This window comes from Halichoerus grypus, chromosome 7 (genome assembly GCF_964656455.1).
Source record: "Halichoerus grypus chromosome 7, mHalGry1.hap1.1, whole genome shotgun sequence".
Lineage (NCBI taxonomy): Eukaryota > Metazoa > Chordata > Mammalia > Carnivora > Phocidae > Halichoerus > Halichoerus grypus.
Genome location: NC_135718.1, coordinates 56,261,956 through 56,284,410, shown reverse-complemented (window position 1 = coordinate 56,284,410; position 22,455 = coordinate 56,261,956). Strand labels below are relative to the sequence as shown.

At 38.2% G+C, this 22,455-nt stretch overlaps 1 protein-coding gene across 5 annotated transcripts in view; it reads left to right on the top strand.

Moving 5' to 3' along the window:
• Positions 1 to 22,455, top strand: part of CCAR1 (cell division cycle and apoptosis regulator 1) — a 61,171-nt gene that overhangs the window by 9,497 nt on the left and 29,219 nt on the right. For 4 of the 5 annotated variants that reach the window (XM_036113832.2, XM_036113833.2, XM_036113836.2 and 1 more), the window contains exons 3-11: positions 5,419 to 5,591; positions 6,232 to 6,276; positions 8,892 to 8,924; positions 12,377 to 12,570; positions 13,452 to 13,566; positions 13,680 to 13,872; positions 18,727 to 18,856; positions 19,089 to 19,250; positions 21,850 to 22,075. In XM_036113832.2, coding sequence (XP_035969725.1) covers positions 5,419 to 5,591; positions 6,232 to 6,276; positions 8,892 to 8,924; positions 12,377 to 12,570; positions 13,452 to 13,566; positions 13,680 to 13,872; positions 18,727 to 18,856; positions 19,089 to 19,250; positions 21,850 to 22,075 — 1,271 coding nt within the window. The remainder of the gene's footprint in view (positions 1 to 5,418; positions 5,592 to 6,231; positions 6,277 to 8,891; positions 8,925 to 12,376; positions 12,571 to 13,451; positions 13,567 to 13,679; positions 13,873 to 18,726; positions 18,857 to 19,088; positions 19,251 to 21,849; positions 22,076 to 22,455) is intronic. The other variant, XM_036113835.2, reaches the window with a different exon arrangement.

The following is a 22,455-nucleotide window of genomic DNA, read 5'->3' as shown; positions in this document are numbered from 1 at the left end:
AGAACAGGGGTTTGAACCGTGTGACTTTGATGCAGATTTTTTTGGGGGGGGATAAGTACTGTCCTGTAAATGTATTTTCCTTATGATTTTCTTTTCTCTAGCTTATTTTATTGAAAGAATACAGTATATAGGAACTCCTGGGTGGCTCAGTTGGTTAAGTGTCGACTCTTGATCTCAACTTAGGTCTCGATCTCAGGGTCGTGAGTTCAAGCACTTTTTTGGGCCCCACGCTGGGCATGGAGCCTACTTAAAAAAAATACGTTACATAGTACGTATAACATACAAAATATGTTAACTCTTCCTGTTGCTGGTAAGGCTTCCACTCAACAGTTGGCTGTTAGTAGTATTTTGTTTATAGTTTGTTTTTAAAGATTTTATTTATGGGGGGGGTGTAAGCTCATGCGTGGGGGCGGGGAGGGAGAGGGACAAGCAGACTCCGTGCTGAGGGCAGAGCCTTAAGTGGGCCTCTATCTTACAACCCTGAGATCATGACCTGAGCCGAAACCAAGAGTCAGACACTTAACTGACTGAGCCACCCAGAGGTGCCTAGAGAAACTTTATTTTCCCTTCTAAATCCAAAGGCTAGTTTTAAAAATTAAATACCACTTAGTCTGATTCACATAAACATTAATATTTAATTTCATTTTCAAAGTCCAAGAATGAAAACTTACAGTTCAACACTGAGTAAGCCACATGTTTAGGTAATATTTCTTAAAAATTAGTTCTTTGGTTTTTTGTTTTGTTTTGTTTTTCTTAAAAAGTCTTAAAATATGGTACAGCACCTAAATTTTCAGTGGCATATATAGGCTATTAACACATGTTCTGAAATCTGGTAGTTTACATCAATGCTGAGGTCTTTTGTTTCTGTCGTTTTTTTTTTTTTTTAGATTTTATTTATTTGTTTGACAGAGACAGCGAGAGAGGGAACACAAGCAGGGGAAGTGGGAGAGGGAGAAGCAGGCTCCCCGCTGAGCCGGATGTGGGGCTCTATCCCAGGACATGGGGCGCAATCCCAGGACGCTGGGATCATGACATGAGCTGAAGGCAGACGCTTAACTGACTGAGCCACCCAGGCACCCCTGTTTTTGTTTTTTTTAAAATTTATTTATTTAAGTAACCTCCACACACCCAATGTGGGGCTCGAACTCAGGATGCCAAGATCAAGAGTCACATGCTCCTTCAACAGAGCCAGTCAGTCACCCCCTGAATTAACTTTTAATAAAAAAAGAACACTGAGTTTTATACTTTTTCTATGCTACTGTAGTTTTCCTACTACTCATTTTAGTGTTTCACTTTATACTGTTTATACAGTTTTCTTCCAAAGTCTTTGAATGGCAATCCTACGATGCAAAATTTGGGAAGAAATGATAATTAGAAAACATATAAATGACAAACTTTATGACTAAGTGTTGATCCAGTCACTAACTGCTAATACATGTGAATGGAATGGCTTTTTTGTTTTTGGTTTTTTTTTTTTTTTTAGTAAGCTCTACACTCAACGTGGGGCTTGAACTCATGTCCCTGAGGTCAAGAGTTGCATGCTCTACTGACTAAGCCAGCCAGGCACCCTGTATTCTTTTTTTTTTTTTCCAGATTTTATTTCAGAGAGAGAGAGAGAGCAGCACAGGGAGGGGCAAGAGAAGGGAGAGGGAGAGAAAATCTTGAGCAGACTCTGTGCTGAGCAGTGGGCTCAATCCCACAACCTGAGCCGAAGTCAAGAGTCGGACGCTCTGCTGATTGAGCCACCTAGACGTCCCTGCCCCTGTATTTTTTTTTTTTTTTAAGATTTTATTTATTTATTTGAGAGAGAGAATGAGAGAGAGAGCACATGAGAGGGGGAGGGTTAGAGGGAGAAGCAGACTCCCCGCTGAGCAGGGAGCCCGATGCGGGACTTGATCCCTGGACTCCAGGATCATGACCTGAGCCTAAGGCAGTCGCTTAACCAACTGAGCCACCCAGGCGCCCCCCTGCCCCTGTATTTTTAATCATCAAGACATCAGTATGGTCTTAAAGCCTTGTATCTGTGTATGCTTCCCTGTGTGTGAATGGCTTACATAGATGTAACATTGTATGGTGTCCTAGAAAAAGAATGCCGTCAACAAATCAACTAATTGGTACTTCCTTTCATTAGGAATATTTTATTCCAAGGCAGTAGGCTATTGGTAGTTAATTTTGGGGGATTCAAAAGTTATATATGGATTTTCCAAATGTGCGTGGAGGTCAAGCACCTTTAAGTCCCATATTGTTAGGGGTAACCGTAATTTTTTTGTAGTTTCTAATTCATCACACTGTTAACGGTAGAAGAGAGATGTGTCTGTCATCCTACCTACTAGGCTGCTGTGTGATGCCAGGATTCAGAACACCTAAAAAAGTAATAGGAAAAAATAGATTTTCTGGGATATTGGCTCTGAGCTGTTCTGCTGTGGCAACTTCCAGGGTTCTGAAATTGGTACCAACAGAATGAAACAGAGCAGATCTGAGGTCAGAGCCCCGGCTTGGTGAAGGAGCTGGGTATGATATTTGAATCACGGATGCTACTTTGTCAAATGTGTATAACATGCCAATCTTAGAATTTAAAGCACTAATTTTTCCTATGGTCTTTATCTTGTGTTCAGTGAGTATTTTGCTTCTGTTGTCCTAGAACAGTGGTTCTTAACCTTTTTTGGGTCTGTAATTCTCTTGAAAACTGATTAAAGCTTTGGACTTTATCGTCTGTAATTTTGCATACAATAAGGTTAATAGGATCCACTGATTAGAACCTGTGTCCTAGATTTCAGTACCTTTTCCTTTATTGTCATTGTAGTTAACCTCATTTTGAACTTATGCTGGTGTTGAGATATTCTCCACTTCTATTTAAATTACTTTTTAAATTCATTTAGTTAGTCCTGGTTTCTTCTCTCTTCCCATCTGTGATATCTGACTTTCCTTAAAAACAAGAAAATATTAATGTGGTAAGGACTTAGGCCATTTAGAAATTTTTTGCCCACCTTACACTCTTCCTTTTCTCCCTCCTCCTTTTTCAATTTTTAAAAACCAGTATTTTTTGCAGGGAGTAATTTGTAATTTATAAGAACTACAAACATACTTTCTGGGATTTTTGTTTGTTTTTGCTTTACTTTGCTGTTGGTTTGTTTTATTTTTAAGTAAAATTAGTCTGAGCTTTTAAACAACTGATTTGAACCTCACACTTCTGAAGATTTTCTGGGATAGTCTAGACTAGGTGCTTTGGTTAGTTCATTAACGTTCTCTGTTCTGTTCTTGTAAAGCAAAATACTGTTCTTTCTATAAGGTTGTTAACTAATAATTAAAGAGCAGCATTTTTTTAGGTTATTTTCAGATACAAGCAAGATGCTTTGGAAAAGGGAGTGTTCCATGTGTAAATATTGCTTTTATGGCAATCTTTTGAGATTCAGAATGCTGAGTTGGCATATTAAGGGTTCTGAGAAATCTTTTTCTCAGAAATTTAAGTCATTATGTAATTTTATCTCATTGCCCCATATAGTGGTGCACTAAAATTAAAAACTTTTTGTGCTTTTAAACAATATGCATAATTCACTGTTTCCTAAACTTCTTTTTTAAAGTAAGCTCTGTGCCCATTGTAGGTCTTAAACTCAGGGGTTTAAGATCAAGAGTTGCATGCTCTACCAGCTGAGCCAGCCAGGTGCCCCTGTTTCCTTAGCTTTTTGAACCTTGGGCCCTTTTTTTTGTTTTCTGACTTTAATGTCCTGGGGAGCTAGTCATTGTTCCAGGAGATACAATTTTGGGAATGGTAGTGCTGCATTGCAGTTTTTATTTTTATTTTTTAATTTGACTTATTTGTTTTTTAAAGATTTTATTTATTCATTTGCAAGAGAGACAGAGAGGCACAGAAAACATAAGTAGGGGGAGGGGCAGAGGGAGAGGGAGAAGCAGGTTCCCTGTTGAGCTGGGAGCCTGACATGGGGCTCCATCCCAGGACCTGGAGATATGACCTGAGCTGAAGGCAGACACTTAACTGACTGAGCCACCCAGGCGCCCCATACACTGCAGTTTTTAGTTGATTGCTTTTTGCATTCATTGGAATTGCATGAAAACATCAAGTAAAATCTTTCTCATGTTCTCTTGAGCTCTTAGCCTTGTTTAAGCATACATTCAACATTAAGTACCTAAATCTATCGTATTTTGAGTCCTCTCCCAATTTAGTTTAATCAAATTATAATTTTAAGTCACTATGGTTAATTTTATCTCATTGTCCCCTATAGTAGTGCACTAAAATTAAAAACTTTTTGTGCTTTTAAACACAAAAGTTGGGGTGCCTGGGTTCAGTTAAGCGTCTGCCTTTGGCTTAAGTCATGATCTCCGGGTCCTGGGATCTAGCCCTACATCAGGCTTCCTGCTCATTGGGGAGTCTGTTTCTCCCTCTCCCTCTACCCATCCCCCTCCACTTGCTCGTGCTCTGTCTCTCACTTTCTCTCTCACAGAAGTAAATAAAATCTTAAAAAAAAAAACACAAAAGTTGCTTTGGTCTGTTTCCTAGTTTTTATTTTTATTTATTTAAGATTTTATTTATTTATTTGACAGAAAGAGAGAGAGGCAGCCAGAGAGGGAACACAAGCAGGGGGGAGTGGGAGAGGGAGAAGCAGGCTTTCCGCCAAGCAGGGAGCCCGATGTGGGGCTCGATCCCAGGATGCTGGGATTATGACCTGAGCCGAAGGCAGATGCTTAATGACTGAGCCACCCAGGCGCCCCTGTTTCCTAGTTTTTATTTTATTTTATTCATTTTATTTTATTTTTTTAAAGATTTATTTGACAGAGATAGCGAGAGAAGGAACACAAGCAGGGGGAGAGGGAGAGGGAGAAGCAGGCTTCCCACAGCGCAGGGAGCCCAATGTGGGGCTCGATCCCAGGATCCTGGGAACATGACCTGAGCCGAAGGCAGACGCTTAACGACTGAGCCACCCAGGCGCCCCTGTTTCCTAGTTTTTAAATTAATGCAAAGTAGGTATATGAAAAGTTTGTCCAATGGAAAGTTTTAGGGTGGATCACTTGCAGCAGCACTGTCTTCAATATATGATTCTCATCTACTTGGAGATAAAACAGTAAATTCTAGATAAATAAAATAAGACAGTTTATTTTCTGCTCTTTTTCCTAAAAATACTTTTTGAGAGTACTTTAGCCTCTTGGTCTAGGTAAGGTTGTAGTTTAATTTTATAGAATAATGTTTTCTTATATCTATTACGACATGAAAATTTAGTATAAAGCCACTGGGATCTGGGGAGGCACTTGAATCAATTAAATTTAATAAGCATTACTGGAATTTTGCTTTAGGTTTTTACAAAACAATGGCAGAACATAATTCATTAAGCACTTACGGAAAATTCCTAGAAAGGATCCAAATAATGCTTTTTTTTTTTCTTTTCCTTTTTAATCTCATTTTAGCTGCATTGGGTGTTCAACAGCCATCACTCCTTGGAGCATCTCCTACCATTTATACCCAGCAAACTGCATTAGCAGCAGCAGGCCTTACCACACAAACCCCAGCCAACTACCAGTTAACTCAGACTGCAGCTTTGCAGCAACAAGCTGCAGCTGCAGCAGCTGCATTGCAACAGGTGAGTCTTTATTGGGTTTCAGTCTGTGACATATTAAACTGTCATATCTGAGTAGCCAGATAATTCTTAAAGAATTAATAATTGTGGGTTTTGTTTTGTTTTGTTTGAGATTTATTTATTTGAGAGAGAGAGCCCATGTGTGTGCATGCACACACATGCACAGGGTGGAGGGGCAGAGAGAGAGGGCGAATCCCAAGCAGACCCGGCGCTGAGCATGGAGCCTGAGATGGGGCTGGATCCCAGGACCCTGAGATCATGACCTGAGCTGAAACCAAGAGTCAGACACTTAACTGACTATGCCCCCCAGGCACCCCAATAATTGTGTATTTTTATTATGCTTATTGTTTTTTGAGGTAATAAAAATTATATATGCCTAAGACATACAGAACACTACATTTGTATGGTCAAAATTCTTAAAATGGGCAGTTCTTATACCTTAATTATTTTGATAAAATTCAGTTCTTAATGAATCCCAGAGTATAAAGAATCACCAGTTTGCTTATTTTTGGTGAAGTTCAGTTGTTCCATAAAATTTCTTTGTAGTCTGATTTTGTTTATGTATTTGTATGTATGTATATCGCTTCTTGAGAATGAATAAAACTGACTTCGTATTTTTTTTCATAAATCTTTTTTTTTCCAGCAATATTCACAACCTCAACAGGCCTTGTATAGTGTGCAACAACAGGTTAGTTTATATTTTCCATGTTAAAAACTGATAGAAAAAAAAATAACTTGTCCCAGATTCAGTTTATATAGATTTTATTTCCTATCAGCTACATTAATATGTGATTTGAATTCTTTGGTGGTAGGCTAAATGAGGTAGGCAAAAAAGGAATGTCTCCAAGGGCGAGGAAGATAGAGGTCCTGAAAATCCAAATCCTCGATTAGCAGCCAGTCTTTGTCACATGTTTTTTTTTTTTTTTTTTTAAGATTTATTCATTTATTTATTTGACAGAGAACATGGGGGGGGGGGACAGAGTTGGAGAGAGAAGCAGACTCCCCACTGAGCAGGGAGCCTGACACTAGGCCGGATCTCAGGACCCCAGGATCAGGACCAGAGCCGAAGGCATATGTTTAACTGACTGAGCCACCCAGGCGCCCCTGTCACATTTCTGGGGAGGCATGCAGAGGATGATTTGGAAAGAATCACTGTACTACTGAATCTTTGACCCAGTTCTTCTGTGTGGAACATCTAGCCCTACTGTGCTGTACTAGACCACATGTGAAAATGAAAAGATCCTTTTTCCCATTTGAAGCCTTAACCCTAGATAGACCATTGGCTTTGAGCCTTTATTTTTTATTTTAATTTTTTTCTTTTCGTAGAGTGAGAGCGTGCACGGGGGTGGGAGAAGCAGAGGGCGAGGGAGAAAGAATCTTAAGCAGGCTCCATGTCCAGCATGGAACCCGATGTGGGACTCAGTCTCACAACCTTGAGATCATGACCGGGGCCAAAATCAAGAGTTAGATGCTTAACTGACTGAACCACCCAGGCCGCCCCTACTTGAATTTTTTTAATCTTTTAAGTTTTTTTTAAATGTAAGCTCTATGCCCAGCATGGAGCGTGAACTCATGACTATTGACATCAGGAGTCGCATGCTCTACCGAATGACCCAGCCAGGCACCCCATGAACCTTTATTTTTTATCTTTATGTTTTTTAAGATTTTATTTATTAGAGCGGTGGGAGGGGCAGAGGGAGAAGGATAAACAGACTCCCCGCTGAGCAGGGAGCCCAACATGGGGCTCCATCCCAGGACCCCGAGATCATGACCTGAGCCGAAGACAGATGCTCAACCGACTGAGCCACCCAGGTGCCCATTGTTTTATTTTTCTTGAGATTCTACTTATGAGTGGAATTACACAGTATTTGTCTTTCTCAGTCTGACATATTTCTCTTAGCATAGTACCCTCTAGGTCCATCTGTGTTGTCTCAAATGGCACAAGCTCATCCTTTTTATGGTTGTGTAATACTCCGTTGCAGGTGTGTGCGTGTGTATACCCACCAGGTTTTCCTTATCCATTTATCTGTTGATGGACAGTTATGTTGCTTCCATATCTTGGCTGTTGTAAATAATGCTGCAGTAAACATAGGGATACATACATCGTTTCAAATTAGCATTTTTTATTTTTGGGTAAATATCTGATAGTAGAATTATTAGATTACATGGTATTTCTATTTTTTATTTTATGAGGAACCTCCATACTGTTTTCCACGTGGCTGTACCAATTTATATTCCACCAAAAGTACATGAAGGTTTTTTTTCTCCACATCCTCGTCAGCGCTTGTTTCTTGTGTTTTTGATTTTAGCTGTTTTGACAGGTGTGAGATGATACCTCATTGTGGTTTTGATTTGCATTTCCCTGATGATGACTGATACTGAGCATCTTTTCATGTTTCTCTTCTCAATATGTTTTGTTTTGAACAGTGTTCATTTCCTCTACCCATTCTTTAATTGGATTGTTTGATTCTTGGTGTAAGATTTTGTGTGTTCTTTATATATTTTGTGTATTAACCCCTTATTGAATATATCGTTTAGAGTGCCAGTGATTTTTTCTTTCCAATGATATTTCTGTAGCATGGTGACCAACATGTCAATAATAGAAATTTTCCCATCTAAGGACTTAAGGTTTTTGTGTGTGTGTGTGTGTGTGTGTGTGTGTGTGTTTTTGTTTTGGTTTTTTTGGGTGTTATTCCTATGAAATAAGATAAAAGACAATTTCTTTATTGGATGTGTTAGTTTTTTTTGTTTTGTTTTGTTTTTAAAGATTTTATGTTTAGGGGCACCTGAGTGGCTCAGTCGGTTAAGCATCTGCCTTCGGCTCAGGTCATGATCCCAGGGTCCTGGGATCAAGTCCCGCATCGGGCTCTCTGCAGCGGGGAGCCTGCTTCTCCCTCTCCCTCTGCCTGCGCTCTCCCTACTTGTGGGCTCTCTCTCTCTCGCACGCTCTCTCTCTCTCAAATGAGTAAATAAAATCTTAAAAAAATAAAAGATACTATGTTTAGTAATCTGTACACCCAACGTGGGGCTCAAACTTAGAACACTGAGATCAGTAGTCGCATGCTCTACTGACTGAGCCAGCCAGGTGCCCCATTGAATAAGTTAGTTATACATCAGGTCTGTAATTAGAAATAGTTGCAGGAAATCTTACACCTATTGACTTCTGTTATTTTTCACCATATTTCTTAATTAGAGATGAAGTACCCATTTAATAGAAATTTTTCTTTATAAGAGCATCTGTGAAATAATTTTGATTGATCCTTTTCTTTTTTCTTCCCTGTTTTTGTTTTTTTCTATTTTCAGTTACAGCAACCTCAGCAGACCCTTTTAACACAGGTTAGTTTGCCATTAATTTATTTCTTTTGGATATCTGAATGAAGAATAGACCAAAATTTTATTCCTATTCTAGTATTTCTTTCAGGGTTTGAAGATGAATATTGGTTGGATTTATGTATTATTTTAAGAATATATGAAATAAAGATGGAATGCATGTTGTCGTTTTGTCTTTTATGGTTTTTGATTGCAGATCCAGCTGTGATCTAGGTTGAATAAATATGAGGTCTTTAAACTTATTTTTTTTAAAGATTTTATTCATTTATTTATTTGATAGAGAGGGAGGGAGAGGGGTAGAGGGAGAGAGAGAGAAGCAGTCTCTGCTGAGGAGGGAGCCCAATGCGGGGCCTGATCCCAGGACTCTGGGATCATGACCTGAGCCCGAAGGCAGACGCTTAATCAGCTGAGCCGCCCAGGTGTCCCTAGACTTGATTCTTATTTTAAACGTAATTCCTTTTTTTTTTTTTTTTTTTAAAGATTTTATTTATTTATTTCACAGAGACACAGCAAGAGAGGGAACACAAGCCAGGGGGAGTGGGAGAGGGAGAAGCAGGCTTCCTGCTGAGCAGAGAGCCTGATGTGGGGCTTGATCCCAGTACCCTGGGATCATGACCTGAGCCAAAGGCAGACACTTAATGACTGAGCCATCCAGGCGCCCCTAAACTTAATTCTTAATGCATTTTCATTGTAGCTAATATTTTTAGGAATTTTGTTTTTAATGTGTTATATCATTTTTTTATGTTATATCTTTTTTTTTTTTTTTTTTTACCTGTTATATCATTTTAAGCTTGACCTTAGTAGGTAAGGGTATTGTATTACATTATCAGTTTAAGTTTTCAGCAGCATTAAAAATTTTTGAACTTCAAGAAATATATATTTATTTGAGAGAGAGAGAGCGTGCATGGTAAAGAATAGAGGGAGAGGGACAAACAGACTCTGTACTTAGTGCAGAGCCTGATGTGGGGCTTGACCCTGAAACCATGACCTGAGCCAAAACCAAGTCGGAGGCTTAACCAACCAGCCACCCAGGCTCCCCCGTTTTTAAACTTAACGATACGTAGTGCTCCTTTAGGTTTGTGGACCACCTACAGTCTTTGTTGCATATTTTTTTTCTTTTTAAAAATTATTTTAAAGTGTTAGAAACCAGGGTACATGGGTGACTCAGTCAAGGTTAACCATCTGACTTCTCTCAGGTCATGATCTCTGGGTCCTGAGATCAAGATAAGGCTCCCTGCTGAGCGGGGAGTCTGTCCCTCTCCCCCTCCCGACCCACATTCATGCTCTGTCTCAAATAAATTAATAAAATCGTTAAAAATTAATAAAGTATAAGAAACCATCACTGGTTTTTGAGCTATACAAAAATCACAAAATCATAAACTGTGGGCTGGATTTGGACCAAGGGCCATGGTTCACTGACTTAAAGTGAAATACTATGAAACGGATAAAAAGGAAGCAGAACCTGTAATAATAACTGGTGACAGTGATTATCCATGGATAGGGAATTGGGTAGTTGACGAACAGGAGTAGGGGACAAGCTTTGTAATCTTTCATACCATTTTAGTCTTGACTCTGTTATATTTGTAAAAAAAAAAAAAATGCACTTGAGAAGTCAGCCTCACTTTATTTTCATTAAGGAATCAAAATCAACTGACACTGGTCCTGAATTTTCAGTCTTTAATAGTAGAATTTCCATACTAAGAAAAGCTATAAACATTAGTCTTTTCTTGGAATAGCATCCATAAATCATTATTGTCTTAGAGTATTAAAGAAATTTCATGAGAAATAATTTTGTGGTCGTAGTCTGAGAAACGTAGGCTGAGAAATAGTCATACTATATATATGACTTGGCCTTTTCTGTTTAAATTACAGAAATTAAGAGACTTGCTTTATTGGGCAAGTATAAAACAAATAGTATTTTTTGCCTTGAAGAGTCAGATGATTGTTTCTTTATTTCTAATTATTTTATTTCTATTTATATATAGAAGTTTTAATCAGTAATATACTATTCATGTCTGTGTCAGAAAAGATGAATGAAAGTGTTAACATTTTTCTTGTTCAGTGTTACGGAAAGATAATTGATCTGTAATATTGTATTAACATAAGGTATACGGCATAGTTTGATTTATCTATGTATTGTGAAATGGTGACCGTAAGTTTTTTTATTTTTTATTTTTTATTTATTTTTTTAAAGATTTTATTTATTTATTTGACAGAGACACAGCGAGAGAGGGAACACAAGCAGGGGGAGTGGGAGAGGGAGAAGCAGGCTTCCCACTGAGCAGGGAACCCAGTGTGGGGCTCGATCTGAGGACCCTGGGATCATGACCTGAGCCGAAGGCAGACGCTTAACAACTGAGCCACCCAGGCGCCCCATCATAATAAGTTTTTTTTAACATGAATCACCTCACATAGTTAAAAATTTTTTTCTGTTGAGAACTTTTAAGAGCTACTGTCAAATATACAATACTGTATTATAGTTATCATGCTGTACAGTACATCCATGGAACTTATTTATCTTATAAATAGAAGTTTGTGCTTTTTGACCAATTTCACCCGTTTCTTCCTCCCTCCATAACCTTGGCAGTCACCAAGGTTCTGTTCTGTTTCTATAAATTTTTTGTTTTTTTAGATTTCACCTGTAAGTGAGATCATACATACTTGTCTTTCGCTGACTTATTTCACTTATATAGGACTTTCCTGAGTATTATGCCACTATTGTTTTGAATTTCTAAGAGGGGACTGAAATTTGCAGGTTTTTTTTTTTTTTACGGTAATCTCTACTCCCAGTGTGGGGCTTGAACCCAGAACCCCAAGATCAAGAGTTGCACACTCCACCAACTGAGCCAGCCAGGCACCCCCTAATATATGCAGTATTTTTTTAAGGGGGGGTTGCACAGGAAGAGGGAGAGAGAGAATGAGAATCCTAAGCAGGCTCCATGCTCAGCACATGAGTCTGACGTGGGGCTCAATCTCACAACCCTGAGAAATCATGAGTCTGATGCTTAACTGACTGAGCTACCTAGGCACCCCAATGTGCATTATTTATTTTAGAGAGTGTGTGTGTGCGTGCTCAAGCGTGAGGAGGGGCAGAGGGAGAGGGAGTAAGAAAATCCCAAATGGACTCCCTGCTGAGTGCAGAGCCCAACGCAGGGCTCGATTTCATGACCCTAGATCATGACCTGAGCTGAAATCAAGAGTTCGGACGCTCAGCCTGAGCCACCCAGGCGCACCTGCAGTATTCTTAAAACTCATTTCACTATGGTGAACTTAATGTTGAGGTAGATTAAAAAAAAAAGGTTTTTTTCAGACTTGATTCTCATCTTCAAGGTGTACATGTGTATTTCCTAACTTTAAATAAGTTAATTTTACATTTTGAGTTAGTTTTGAGTGGTCATTTTTAATTTCTAGAGTATTTCAAAGCATTAGCTTGATTTGATCTTGATTTTGTTTTATAGCCAGCTGTTGCACTGCCTACAAGCCTTAGCCTGTCTACTCCTCAGCCTGCAGCACAGATAACTGTATCGTATCCAACACCAAGGTCCAGTCAGCAACAAACTCAGCCTCAGAAACAGCGTGTTTTTACAGGAGTGGTTACAAAACTACATGATACATTTGGATTTGTGGATGAAGATGTATTCTTTCAGCTTAGGTAACTTAATTAGGTGTTGGCAAATGCCTTCTTGTATTTAGCCTGAAATATATTGATAAGACCTAATTGTGGCATAGGATTGTGGTTTAGTTATTTTTTGTTTTAGTCACCTGGCTTGTATTATATTTGTATCTAGCCTTTTTTTCTGGAGAATATGAGTGAAGATACCTCTGGTTACTTAATAAAATAGTTACGGTGAATTCTTTATACATGTTTTATAGGAGTGAGTTAATTTTTCCAACTCTTCATGGGCAGACTTACAATGAGAATAGAGATTGAAATAGTCATATGCCTTTTAAAATTTAATCTTCTGTTTGACATATCTAATGATGCTATGTACTAAAAAAGCATTTTTTAATTGAAAAATTAACGAGTAGGATTGAACGATTAATGACTGACATATTCAGAATAGTATTTTGTTAGTGTGATGGTGGTTGCATGAAAGATTTTCCTTGGATATTTCAACTGTGTTCCTAGTGAACTGCCTTAGAAAGTACTTTATTTGGGAAATTAAATTTAACTATCATGAGAGTTTTCTAAAAATGGGTCTCCTGTGTTCCATCTGCATTTCTCTTATCACTCCACAGCCCAAAGGAAATCTTACTCTTGGGTTATAGAAGTTAGTACTGTAGAAGGAGGGACACAGTATTGGGAGAATATGAGGTGCAAAGTTATTTCTTCCACTTCAAACCCTGTGTTTTTTAGGGAGGGTGAAACATGATCAGTTCTAAAATAAAATAAGTCTAGGAGGTATATTTACTTTTTAAAAGGGCTTTTTTTAGATTTCCATTTCAGATAGTTTACGTTAGGTAAAATACTACAAGTATAAATTTTTTTTGGAGGAATCTCTTAATTGAATGTATATTTAACTTATTTTCCAGTGCTGTCAAAGGGAAAACCCCCCAAGTGGGTGACAGAGTATTGGTTGAAGCTACATATAATCCCAATATGCCTTTTAAATGGAATGCTCAAAGAATTCAGACGCTACCAAATCAGGTATATAAAATACGGAGTTAGGTGTTATAGAAACTTGGTGATTCAGTTTACTGATTTTCAGAGTTTTTTCTTCCTCTTTAAAATTTTTATTTTATTTCTTTATTTTTATTAAGAATCAATCCCAAACTCAACCTTTACTGAAGACTCCTCCTGCTGTGCTTCAGCCAATTGCACCACAGACGACGTTTGGTGTTCAGGCTCAGCCCCAACCCCAGTCCCTCCTGCAGGCCCAGATCTCAGCAGCTTCTATTACACCATTATTGCAGACTCAGCCACAGCCTTTATTACAGCAGCCACAGCAGAAAGGTATTACTTGCAGTGTGTCTTTTCTGTTTCAGACTAACACGTAACTTTTACAACTGTAGTTGTTGAAACAACGAGAATTTGCTTTTTAAAAAAAGGCAAGGATTTCCAAAATACTTGAAAGGAGGTTTAAGTATCTTGTGCAGACCACTTCTACTTATGTAGCTGTTTGGAAGTATTTTTATTTTATTGCTTTTATAGAAAGACATGCTCTTTGTGAACTTAAATATCAATATTAATCCCCAGTCCCTTTATTGGTATCTTATCTGTAATGGAAGGAAATGTCATATAATCAACATTTTATTTATTATTATTTTTTTAAGATTTATTTATTTAGGGGGGAGGGGAGGACAGGGAGAGAGAGAATCTACGAGCAGACTCCCCGCTGAGCAGGGAGCCCAACATGGGGCTCAATCCCAGGACCCTGAGATAAAGACCTGAGCCAAAATCTAGAGTTGCCCACTTAACCGACTGGGCCAACCAGGTGCCCCTACACATAATATTTTATATATGTGTTGTCTGGTGATAGTACTTTAAATTATCCATTGAATTATAGTGCATGAAATAAATGAGCTGTATTTTACGTTTTCCTTTGCAAATTAATTATTTGACATTCTGGACACTTTTTATTGAAGTGTTAACAAGATAGCCTTGGCTTAACAGAAGCCTACTTTTTTTTTTAAAGATTTTATTTATTTTGAGAGAGTGAGAGAGCGAGCATGAGGGGAGTAGGGAGAGGAAGAAGCAGACTTCCTGCCGAGCAGGGAGCCAGGTGCGGGGCTCGAACCCAGGACCCTGGGATCACGACCTGAGCCGAAGGCAGGCAGTCAGCCAACTGACCCACCAGGCGCCCCAACAAAAACCTAATTAATTGGCTTGTTGTTGTTGTTTTTGGTAGGGTGGTTTTTTTTTTTTAATATATATATATTTTAGAGAGAGAGAGCGTGCACAGGAGGAGGGGGAAGAGCAGAGGGGGAGGGAGAGGAGAGAAAGAAACTCAAGCAGATTCCGCCGAGCATGTAGCCCAGTGTGAGGCTCCATCCCATGACCATGAGATCATGACGTGAGCCAAAATCAAGAGTCAGATGCTTAGTCAGCTGAGCCATGCAGGCACCCCTAATTAGTATTTTTTTTTTTTTTTAAGATTTTATTTATTTGACAGAGACAGACACAGCGAGAGAGGGAGCACAAGCAGGGGGGTGGGAGAGGGAGAAGCAGGCTTCCTGCTGAGCAGGGAGCCCGATGCAGGGCTCGATCCCAGGACCCTAGGATCATGACCTGAGCCGAAGGCAGACGCTTAACCGACTGAGCCACCCAGGCGCCCAGCCTAATTAGTATTTTTTAAAAGTATAATTTGTGGCATTTTATCTTTTATTATAACACACTTAAAACAAAATGATTAAAGAGATTACAGTGTAATGAGTTATTAACATCCATGTAATCATTACTTGGGTAAAACTTAGAATTTTGCTAGTTACTCTTTTTTACTGGTTTAACTCTCTAAATATGCATCCTTATAATACAGTTTAAATTTGTCTTTGAATATTACATAGTATTTGATTCCATTTATATAATGTGTTCTGTATAACTTAGCTTTTTTCTTTTTTTTTTTAATTTATATTTTTATTTATCAGGGGGAGAGAGAGAGAGCACACAAGCAGGGGTGAGGGGCAGAGGGAGAAGTAGATTCCCCGCTGAGCAGGGAGCCCAATGTGGGCTCGATCCCAGGACCCTGGGATCATGACCTCAGCTGAAGGCAGACGCTTAACTAACTGAGCCACCTAGGCACCTGACTTATTTTTTCCCAACATTATGTTCTAAAAGTTTCTCATACTATTTTTTTCTTTTAAAGTTTTTATTTATTTGACAGAGAGACACAGGGAGAGAGGCAACACAAGCAGGGGGAGTGGGATTATGACCCGAGCTGAAGGCAGATGCTTAACGTCTGAGCCACCCAGGCACCCTTCTCATACTAGTTTTTCCATCTGGCTGATTCTTCATTTTCATTATTAGATAATATCACACATACGAATATTGTACAGTTTATCTGTTCTCTGGTAAACGTTAGGATTATTTCTAGTTTTTGGTTTCAGAGAATGCTGTTATAAATGTCCTCTCATATGTGTCCAGGAGCATGTGCCCAGGTTTCTCTAGGACATACATACACCTTCAGGTGGAATTGCAAGGTCTGAGGGTTTGTGTGACTTAAACTTATTAGATAATGCCAGGGTGTTTTCAGTCTACTTGGTTCTTCCAAATATCTGACTGGTAGTCCTGTGATTTCTTTTCTGTTTTTATTTATTTATTTATTTTCTAAAGATTTTAATTATTCATTTGTTAGAGCACAAGCAGGGGAAGCAGCAGGCAGAGGGAGAAGCAGGCTCCAGATGAGCAAGGAGCCCTACATGGGGCTCGATCCCAGGGCCCTGGGATCATGACCTGAGCCGAAGGCAGACCCTTAACTGACTCAGCCACCTAGGCATCCCTCTGTTTGTTTTTAAAGATTTTATTTAGGGGTGCCTGGGTGGCTCAGTTGATTAAGCATCTGCCTTTGGCTTAGGTCATGATCCCGGAGTCCTGGGATCAAGCCCCACATCGGGCTCTTTGCTTAGCTTCTCCCTCTCTGCCTGCTACTCCCCCTGCTCGTGCACTCTCTCTCTGTCAAATAAATAATAAAAACTTAAAAAAAAAAAAACACTTAAAAAAAAAATTTCCATTGGCAGCTATGGATTCCTTTTCCTAAGAGTTAGCTGTTTATTTCCTCCCCACAATTTTTATCATGAAAATTTTCAAGCATACAAAAATGTTGAAAGAACAGTAAAGTGATCAGTTATATACTTACAACCTTGTAAAATTGTTAACATTTTACTATGTGTTTTGCCTGCTTACTTGTGTACAAATATATACAGTTTTTGCTTATTCCTTTGAAGTAGTTAGCAGACACTGGGATGTTTCACCCCTATATACTGAAGCATGTCCTTTCTAAAAGAGACCATTTTTCTTTTCTTTCCTTTCCTTTTTTTTTTTTTTTTTTAAGATTTCATTTATTTAGGGTGCCTGGGTGGCTCAGATGGTTGGGCGTCTGCCTTCGGCTCAGGGCATGATCCCAGGGTCTTGGGATCGAGTCCCACATTGGTTCCCTGCTCAGCAGGGAGCCTGCTTCTCCCTCTGCCTCTCTCTCTCTGTCTCTTATGAATAAATAAATAAAATCTTTAAAAAAAAATTTGACAGGGACAGTGAGAGAGGGGGACACAAGCAAGGGGAGTGGCAGAGGGAGAAGCAGGCTTCCCGTGGAGTAGGGAGCCCGATGTAGGGCTCGATCCCAGGACCCTGGGATCATGACCTGAGCTGAAGGTAGACGCTCAATGACTGAGCCACTTAGGTGCTCCGAGACCATTTTTCTATATAACTACAATCTATTATCACATCTAAGAAAAAGCATTTAAGTATTCTCAGTATATTCAAATCTCCCCATTTGTCTCCCAGAGGTCTTTGAAGGTTGTGTTTTGTTTCCTAAACAAAAAGTCAGTCAACTTTTATCCGTTGTGTTTGGTTATGTTATTTTATTTTTTTTATTCTAGAATAGTTACCCACATTTTCTTTTCTTCAAATATTTATTTAAGAGAGAGTGCAGGGGTGGAGGGGGAGCCAGAGGGCAGAAGGAGAAGGAGAGAGAATCCCAAGGCAGACTCCCCACTGGTGGAAAGCCCGAGGCAGGGCCCTATCCCTGGACCCTGGGAGTATGACTGGAGCTGAAATCAAGAGTTGGACACTCAACTGACTGAGCAACCCAGGTGCCCCAGTTTCCCGCTTTTTCTTTCTTCCTTTACAACATTGACTTTTTTAAGAAATTGGGCTAGTTGTCCTGTAGATTCTTTTGGAATGTTGTATAATGGATTTGCCTTTATTCCTTGTGACATTTTTATCTTGTTCCTCTATCTGCCCTATAAACTATGAACCTACTAGAGTAAGTCTAAAGGCTTTGGTAAGGGGCGCCTGGGTGGCTCGGTCAGTTAAGCATCAGTCTTCTGATTTAGGTTTCAGTTCATGATCTCAGGGTTGTTAGATTGAGTCCCCACGTCAGGCTCCTCGCTGGGTGTGGAGCCTGCTTAAGATTTTCTTTCTTCCTCTCTTTCTGCCCCCCACACTCCACCGCCTGGCTCACTTGTGCTCTCTCTCTCTTTTTTTTTTTTTTTTTAAGATTTTATTTATTTGCACGAGAGAGATTGAGAGACAGAGAGCATGAGAGGGGGTAGGGTCAGAGGGAGAAGCAGACTCCCTGCTGAGCAGGGAGCCCGATGTGGGACTCGATCCCAGGACTCCAGGATCATGACCTGAGCCGAAGGCAGTCACTTAACCAACTGAGCCACCCAGGTGCCCTGTGCTCTCTCTCTTAAAAAAAGAAAAAGAAAGGCTTTGGCCAGGACACGTTATAGGTGATGTTTTGTAATTTGTATTGCACATGTCAGATTCTTCCATTAATTGATGCTAAATTTCATAACTAGGTCAGAGTGGAGATCTCTCCATAATAAGGAGTTCTTTTTCTCTGTGGAACCTTTGGATGATAGTTTGGCACCCTGTGAATAACTTGTACAGCAGTCTTTGTACTCTCTGTGGATCAGGGATTTCAAACTACAGCCCTTTGATTTGGTCCATGGCCTGGTTTATATGGTGACTGAGCTATAAATGGCTTTTGCATTTTTAAATGATTACAAAAATATATACAAATATACAAGTGGTGTCTACTATTTGTTGGCCACGAAGCTTAAAACATCAGCCAGCTTTTTCTAGTTGTAAAACTTAACTGGGTAATGCTTTTATTTAAGTCAAAATATTTTTTGTGTGTGTCTTTTAAAGCTGGTTTATTGCAGCCTCCTGTTCGTATAGTTTCACAGCCACAACCAGCACGAAGATTAGATCCACCATCCAGATTTTCAGGAAGGAATGACAGAGGGGATCAAGTGCCTAACAGAAAAGATGACCGAAGGTATTTTTTTTTAAGTGTACTTTTGATGGTGGTGAAGGTGCACACTGTGAATGCATGTGATGCCACGAACTATACATTTAAAAACGGTTAAATGGTGAGTTTGTGTTACACGTACTGTACAACAGTTTTTAAGAAGTTGTTAAAATATATTAGCGAATCTTATATTATCTGTTTTATTAAACTGTTCAATAATGCCAGAAATGTTAGTAATTTTAGAACATTTTGTTTTAAGTCGTGAAAGGGAGAGAGAACGACGTAGATCCAGGGAAAGATCTCCTCAGAGAAAACGTTCCCGGGAGAGATCTCCTCGAAGAGAGAGAGAACGATCACCTCGGAGAGTTCGACGTGTTGTTCCACGTTACACAGTTCAGTTTTCAAAATTTTCCTTAGACTGGTAAGTTCTTTTCCCCCCATTGTTTTATTGAATTACCAGTTTTATAATTTGTCTAATTTAGTAGAATGTTACAGAGATATTTTTCTTACAACTTTCATTCCTGACATTTACTTTATATAGGGCAGAAATGCAGTTTGAAGTAGGAGTGTATTTTCATATATTCATAAAATCATTAAAGATAGTAGTTATTGAAAAAGAGCCCCTTGTGATCAACTTGTGTTTTTTTTTTTTAATTTGTTTCTTAAAGTTAATCTTTAAGGTCCAGATTTATTGATAACTTTATTTAAAGTCCACGCGTAGTTCATTGTGTATGATGAAGTAATAACACAGTAGTGGACCAGTTATTTCAAGTTAGCTGTGACGGTGTGGCATCATAGCAACATAGACCTTCATATACACTCACAGACATATATACATGTATATAAATACATTTTTCAGCCTTTGGAGTCAGAGGTAATAGGCAAGTTGACAAGAATTTCTTAGTTTCACCTGCAAAATGGAAATTTTATCAACTAGTAGAATTACTAAGGTTAAATTGAGATTGTGTATCTAAAGCACTTAATCCAGTCTGTGGCAGTTGTAGATACTCCATAATTAACGGTGGTGGTGGGATGTCATGGCCAGGTAATAACTACAAAGTTGTAATTCATAAAAACGCAAATTGGTCAAATGACTGATTTAGTCTAAGGGGAAGGAGGAATTATCTAAAGGCCCTGGGATGGGACTGGCAATTGAATATAAGATAAATTAACAAATGGAGAAAACAAATTGACAATAAAATAAAAATGAATCATTAAAAGCAGTGTTTAAAGCTGTTTAGCATAGGAACAAATAACTGTGTGCGCTTCAGTCTCCTGAGGAAATATTACTGTGTTTCAACAAAGAATAATAATATTGATAATACTGACCTGTCAGAAATTTAAATTTCTATATATTCAGTTCTAGGTTGAGTAAAACAGTGTAAACTTAAACTATTCAGTGCCAAAAAAAATCTTGCTTAGGAACTTTGCTTAATTGGTAGATAGTTCATGTTCATTTAGTCACGTGGTCAAATGAGCAACTATTCTTAATTTGTACTACTTTTCTTGTTACTCCTATTTACTTTTATCTAGATTGCATATATCAGAGAAACTTATTAGAACCAAAAACACTTCTCCAGTCCCAAATATATTAAATAGAGCAGCTCTGCTCTACTTTTGGGGAGAATTGTGATGAATAGGATATAAATTCAATAGCTATCTCTCTCCTTCCGGGTTAGACCTTCATAGTTTCATTTCATCACTTTGAAATAAATTCCTAGAACATCAAATCAACCCATTACAAATAAAAATCATTTGAAATTACTATACCTTTTCTCATCTATAGTTGTGGAAATCAAGATTGTTTTATAGTAATGTGATTATAAGATACTGTATGCCAAGAAATGACTCACTTGTACATCCTTTGTTTTATTGTAGATTAAAATCCTACAGGGTAAAACACAACTTCAAAAATTCTAGTGATGGAAAACTAAGAAACTGTTATACATACTGTCTATTTGAAACACTTCTTAAAAAACTCAAATACGTATTTTTCAAATTTTCCTTATTTTGACAGCAGAATTTTATCCAAATAATGTATACTTATGTTAGCAACCATACCTGATGACAAGTTTGTCACTATATGTTTGTTATTTTTAGGCTTCAAATAAAAAGATACCCCTACAAATATATTAGGTCATAATTTATACCTTGTCTTCAGTTGTCTTTCAAAAAGACAGTGAAAAGAAAAATAATAAAAAAGATAATGTAGTTATCTTTTCATCTTACAAATTGTTGTTTTCCACTTTTTGTTATGCTTTTAATAGAAATCCTTTGTTCTTTTACCAGATTGATTTACCTTTGGGTTCCTTTCCTTTAAAAGCTCTGCTTCTTAGGAAAAAGGAAAGCATCCTTTAAAACAATCAGTATGTCAGATTTAAAAGGCAAGAAACTTACCCTCTTTACGTAATAATCCATCAGGTATGGATCATAATCATTAACAGAGAGAGGTATGGAGGTGTTAGATAATCAAAAAACATTTAGATTTAGCTTTCATGTGGATTTTTGTGCTTAATTTTGAATGTAAATATGCTTGATATAGGATCTTACTATAAAATGAAGATTTTTTTTTTTACATTATATGAACCTGATTGAGGAGTACTCATCATTTGGTATCAATCTTGTCCCTTCTTTGTATCCATTCTATATGAATTATAATTTTGTAAAAAATTCGTAGTTTCAGCTGAGGTAGAACTGCTTTTTGTTCATATCTTCTCTGGAGCTGGCATTGAAGTTATTTCAGAGGGTCTCTAACGTATTTCAAGCTACACAGAAAACGCAAAGAAATGAAGGTAACACTTAGGTACCAGTTATTTATTTAAAGCTCTAAGTAGACAAATTTGAAAGTGAGGTTTCATATGGCTCTTTGCAAATCTATAGCTCATTAATAATTGACTCTGACCATTCTCAGCTGGCTTTTAACCACGTCAGCTTATATATTTAGATGTGGAATGGAGTGAATGTTTATATAATCTTTGATATTAAGGCTATTTATTCACTTACTTATGTCTGTTTTTCAGTCCTAGTTGTGACATGATGGAACTAAGGCGCCGTTATCAGAATTTATATATACCTAGTGACTTTTTTGATGCTCAGTTTACATGGGTGGATGCTTTCCCTTTGTCAAGACCATTTCAGCTGGGAAATTACTGCAATTTCTATGTAATGCACAGAGAAGTAGAGTCCTTAGAAAAAAATATGGCTATTCTTGATCCACCAGATGCTGACCATTTATACAGTGCAAAGGTTTGTATTCTGTGATATATAGCTAAAATTTCTGAGCAGTTATTCATATTAAGAGTGTATGTGGAATTAATCTCCTGGAAGTGGTTATGTTTAAGACCTGAATAGCTTTTTTTTTTTTCCTTGTCTGCCTGATTCTGTTTTGGTTATTTAAGTAATTTAATTTAACCTCTTTGTCTTATCTCTTAAGCTGTAAAATTCATGGTTATTATTTTAACATTTTGAAACTCATAAACGTGAAGATGAAGTTGATTTTATTGAATAGCTTTTTGGAATGTTCTGTGACTTCTGGTAGCCTCAGATAAAACGTAATGTTGGTGAATTCCCTATATGTTAGCCTTCAGGGTAACATTCAATATATTGCTTATGGTCGGATAGTTTTT